This window comes from Pteropus alecto, unplaced genomic scaffold, assembly GCF_000325575.1.
Source record: "Pteropus alecto unplaced genomic scaffold, ASM32557v1 scaffold50, whole genome shotgun sequence".
Taxonomy (NCBI): domain Eukaryota; kingdom Metazoa; phylum Chordata; class Mammalia; order Chiroptera; family Pteropodidae; genus Pteropus; species Pteropus alecto.
The window spans coordinates 18,126,949-18,132,653 of record NW_006431918.1 but is presented as its reverse complement, the minus strand read 5'-3'; the positions used below and the strand labels follow the sequence as shown (position 1 = coordinate 18,132,653).

General features: G+C 28.1%; 1 protein-coding gene across 1 annotated transcript in view; it reads right to left on the bottom strand.

The window, feature by feature from the left end:
• The window catches only part of LOC102878872 (probable ATP-dependent RNA helicase DDX60), a 69,279-nt gene that overhangs the window by 54,875 nt on the left and 8,699 nt on the right, over nt 1–5,705 (bottom strand). The window contains exons 3-6 of the mRNA XM_025042381.1: nt 5,190–5,259; nt 2,923–3,112; nt 2,237–2,578; nt 828–969 (exon numbers count right to left, since the gene is read on the bottom strand). Coding sequence (XP_024898149.1) covers nt 828–969; nt 2,237–2,578; nt 2,923–3,112; nt 5,190–5,259 — 744 coding nt within the window. The remainder of the gene's footprint in view (nt 1–827; nt 970–2,236; nt 2,579–2,922; nt 3,113–5,189; nt 5,260–5,705) is intronic.

Genomic DNA, 5,705 nt, shown 5'->3' with positions numbered 1-5,705 from the left:
TATCTATCAGGTTTTTGTCCTGAATAATTATAAGGATAGAGATACCATTACTGATATGTGAAAGACTCCAATGGAATGGGTTCAGAGTCAAGGTCTTAAAAATTAGTCATGTTAAGTTTGCGATGCCTATTAAAATTCCACAAGGAGATGTCCAATAGGCTGCTGTTCATAAGAGAAACTAAGTATCTTGCTCATAAACATATTGACTCCAGAGTCATGTGACCTTCATCACATCATCACATCATACCTACTCTTCCAAAAAGAATTATTTATGGAAGAGAAAACAATATCAGATAGTGTTTGGAGTAATCAGAAGGGTAAAATAACCTTTGACTTAGGTCACCTTCCTCATGAGAGATTACCAAAGGATCAATTGCTTAATTTCTATTACTAGCTACATAGATAGCTATCTTTTCCAGAATGCCAAAAATTTCCTATCTTCTAAAAATACAATTCCACAGTAGTCACAAATATTAAGAGTGGTGATGTGTCATCATATATTTAATCATCTTCCTATTGCTGGCTGCACATGCAGCAAATGTTTCTGTCTCTGTCTGTCTCTCTAAATATATATATATACATATATATACACACACACACGCGCGTGCAAAGTATGGTTTGTTTGGGGGGTTTTTTTGTAGAAAATGTCTAAGATTTTGTAATCAATAAATATAACAAGGTTCTTCCTGCTGGAGCTTGAAGAACACATCTTAAGGATGAAAGTCCATATAATCGGTAAGGATATGAATGTTAATAAAGGAAATATCTATCTTCCAGAAGCAACAAATCATTAAAAATATATTTCCTAGATGCTGAACTTTAGTTACCAGGTAAATGTGTCATTACCTCTTTCTGTACGTATCCCAAGTTTAGTTTCAAATGACCATACAGAACTATTTCTGTTTCCTGTGATTTTTGATAATACTCTCTTACGTAGACCTGTAAGACATGTCGCAGTTGTATCTCATGCTAAAAAACAAAACACATAAGTAAGTCTTCTGGTTCAAATGAAAATACATATTCCAAACATCTAGTTAAACTAAATACAAGGTGGAAAATAATGTTCATGACTATTTGACTACAAACAAAACAAAAAAATCATTTAATTCAAGTTAAAATTCTTCAGTTCCTTTTGCTTGAACTACTTGTTTGCTGATGTTATTAGAACATATGACAAGACATTAAAATGCACTTATTTCTAGTAAAACCAATCATTAAAAAGTACTGGTCTTAGTAGTAGTACAATTGTTTTATATTGCCCTACACTGATCTGTTACCTATTTACAAAAATAAAGAAAATCGTAAGTGATACTCTTAAGCCTCAGTATTCAAAGCTACCTATTTTTAATGGATATAATTATTCAAAATAGTTGCAAAAAAGTACTGGCAAATAAAATGATAAAATATTTTCTCTATAAACCATCTTAATTTTAAAAGTGAGAATATAAACAAAAATCATCCTAGATTATATGTATTTTATATAGAGAGAGATATGTGTATATATATATATTTTGTGTGTATTTATAAAAAATACACATATACGTATATGTATATTTTGTATGTATTTATACAAATAAAATATGTATGTATTTATACAAATAAAATATGTATGTATTTATACAAAATATACATACAAACATACAAACACAAAATATGTATGTATTTATACAAATAAAATATGTATGTATTTATACAAAATATACATACAAATACATACAAACAAAATATGTATGTATTTATACAAATAAAATATGTATGTATTTATACAAAATATACATATACATATATGTGTATTTTTTATAAATACATACACACAAAAAAGTATACATATGTAATATATAAGATTATATAAAGAATGTGTAAGTGAATGTGTGTATGTATGTATACACACATATATGTAATTTATGTACATGATGCTGGCTAAGAACTTCCCATTGTGATCGTCACACGTCCTTGGCTCTCTGATTTGAATTGACCCTTACACATGAATTTAGCCCATACTTTTCCACCCCACCTCTCAAAATTGCCCATACAAAGGCTTAATCCACAAGGACTTAAACTAACCTCTTGTTAAAGCCATATAAAAAAATTCTGCCCTATTCCCCCATATTAGAATATTCCTTCAGAGTTTTCTTATGCCCAGAATTTTCTAATAAAGACTTATACTATGGGTTCTCTGCTTAATTTTTCCACATTTACATTTCTTCTTTCTTCTGAGCAACTTAAACTAACTTACCTTTTCAAAAAATTGTTTGTGTAAATAGCAACTTGAGGCATAGTGTCCATAGATTCTAAGGACATCTGACTCTATTTCTGAAGACGGTACAATATTGATTTTCTGGTAAAGAGCATGAATGATAAAAATGTTTAAGAAGTCAGTTTGATGAGGAGTTATTCCCTCTTCTGAAACAATTAGGAAATACGGATAACATTCTTTAAGAAATATCTCCCATTCTGGTGACAAACAGTTGGAAAATTCTGTATAAATAGTGACATCAGTATTATATTCTAAATGTTGAATCAATATGGTACGAAGGGCCAGAAGCTCAGGGTAATTAAAATACATATTTTCTGCATCCTGTAGGAAAAAGAAACCAACGTTTATTTTAGAGATAAAAAAAGTAGCTAGTTATTTTTCTAAATATTAGTATTATGTGTAAATTATTATATTAACATGATACACAGAAATAAGAAGTCAGGTTATTAAAATGTTTTTTTCTGAATCCTGTAGAAATGTTAAATAAATAAAGACTCATTAGCTATTTTCCTATCAATAATACTTGATATCATTCCTATTAGTAGAGACTTTAATTATAATCTGAAGAAGCAAAATAACTAAAAGAGTAATGACTAATCACATTTAAAAACAAATTTTTTTCTTAGACTACAGAATGAGAGTAGAGAATTAAATCTGTCTGTTACCTTAAAGAAAACTATTACAAATCTGGCTTCTTTTTGAATGAAATCATGCAGAAATTGTTCTACAATATAGAAGAAGTGAAGAGTTTGTCCTTCCTTGAAGTTCACATTAAAAACACAAGTGATGAATAATGAATCTCCATCAATCAAAAAAAATTCAGACTCAACGAAGTCTTGAAGTAAGTTCACCATTCTGAATAAAAATATAAAACACACGATAAAATGATAATAAAAATAATAGCTTGAGAGAAAATTCCACAGTTCAATTGGTTACACAAATTTTCTTCTGGTTTAAGAAACAGAAAAACTAACCAAAAATTTCTATTATATTTAAGTAACAATTTTCTAGGGCATTCTCATTATTCTGTAATAGAAAAAGCCCTTAGTTAAAAATTGGACAGATGCTATAGTGAAATTGAAATTCATTAGTATAAGCATAACTATATAAAAACTATACCTTTATTTTAAATTTTGATACTTATTGTTTTTGTACTTCTAGTATGAAAAATTAGGTCAATCATTATCCTTGATCAATTATATGTATGGAACTATCTTATTTTGCTTTTTTAAGTTAATATATAACAATCAGCTATGAACTCTTTAACCAACTCAAGAAATAAAAGATTTTCTATAACTTATATCTACCTTATGAGCTGTTTTTAGAACTCATCTCCCTATCTCTCCCCCTCAGAGGTAACTACTGCCTTGAATTTAGTTTTCATCATTCTCAAGCTTAATTTTTTATGGCAATATATGTATGCCTAGTTTTGAATATTTATTAAATGAACAATGTCTTATATATGTTTTCTGGAATTTACTTTTTAAATTTAATTACTAATTACTACTAAAATTCTATCATATGGTTACAGGAAGCTACACTTGAATAACTTTATTGCTGTATAATATTCAATTATATGTCTACATTGCAATTTATTCTATATCTTTTTTAATGGGCATTTGAATTGTTTCTTCCTTTATTACTATTACAAACTGTGCTGCAAAGATCGTTCTTGTAGATGTTTCCTAATGCACAGGTGAAACTCTAGGGTATATTTATAGAAATGGCATTATTGATTTCTATATTATAAGATAATGCCAAATTGATTTCTAAAGCAATTGTACAGAGCTATACTTGCATGTGCAGATGTCAGAAATTCAATTCATCTATATAATTTCCAATACCTGGTGTTGTAAAAAATGAACATATTTTTTTCCTAACTTCAATTCTTTTTGTTTTGTTTTGTTTTGTTTTGTTTCTTGGGTGTTGTGGCTAGGATGTGGGTACTACTATACACTACCATAAAAAAAAAATTAAAACACTGTAGAAATACGCTAATTCTGCTTTTTTTCATAATTTAATCTTTGTATATTCAAGCATATAATGTAGGGGGTTAGACTGCATTCTCTGCAGTTAGACTGCCTAGGTTAGAATCCTGTGTCTACCACTTACAAGCTCTAGGACTTCAGCTTACTTGCTTGTCTGTCCTGTGCTACATTTTCTCAACGTCAGTGGGAATTAAAGCAGATAATATTTCACGTAGTTGCTGTGAGAATTAACAAGATAAATATCTATAAAGTGACTATAACCAAACTATGTTTAGTTCATAATATGTGCTTAAATATGCTTATTATAAGTGATGCTTTGGGTTTCTTGTTTTATTTTGTAACTGTATATAATTAAAATTATAGTATATCTATTCTAAATGATTTTAGAAAAGTGAAATGTGGAGATAAACACCATAATATTAGACTCAATAAATCACCTATGGCAGGATATTTTACTTTCGTTATCACTGTACCCTGGCGCCTATCATATTAATTGGCACACAAAAATAACTGTTGAGGGAATTAAATAATGCATTGATTTGGTGTATTTGTCTTTGTCGATATTATATAATGCTTTGGTATTAGGTAAAACATACCAAAGACAATTTTATGACACTTGCATAATATTTTGACATGTAATATAATGTCAATTAAATCGTTACTTTAGTCTTGTGCAACATTAAAAGCAAATTGAATCTTTCCTCCAATTATACCTCTTTTCAAAGTTTTCAGTATCTTATTCCTTGCTCTTGAATGAAAGCTGTATACCATAATCCTTCCCAAGAAAAGAAAATATTTACCTGTTTTCAAAAAGATTGATCTCTTGCCCCATTGGCAGTTTCTCCAAAATTATTTGTAGCAGGAATAAATAAAAAATTATGCCATACAGTTGAAATTAATTACTTCGAATGATATATAGCTTTGAAGTATTGTGTTGTACTTACTTAGATTTTGACAGAGTTTTCCAAATTAACAGAGAGAGCTCATTCAGAATTTTCTTGTATTCAGTTAAACCTTTAAAAATAAATAACAGAAGTTTAATACTCAAGTTTAAATTGATTTTAAGTGACAATTAACATCTGTTGTTAATTGAGTATATTTATATTTTATACAAGATTGCATGTACATGGCTGAAATAGCCAATAAACATGTAGAAGATAGATATATTAAAAATGAGAATATAACTAAATTACTTACTATTAAGATTAATTATGGGCAAGGTAAGCCAAATCCTACAGTTTTAAAATTAGACTTGTCATAAAATCTATGAATTTTAATAATATACATAATGAATTTTAATAATATATATAAATTATAACAAATCCACAAAGGCAAAAATGTACATAAAACTGAAAATTTACCACTTTTATAATTAATTTATATGGATATATATATTTAGATAACTCATATACATTTATAGATGTAGTATCTATATTAAAAAATTCTCATTAAAGATAAAT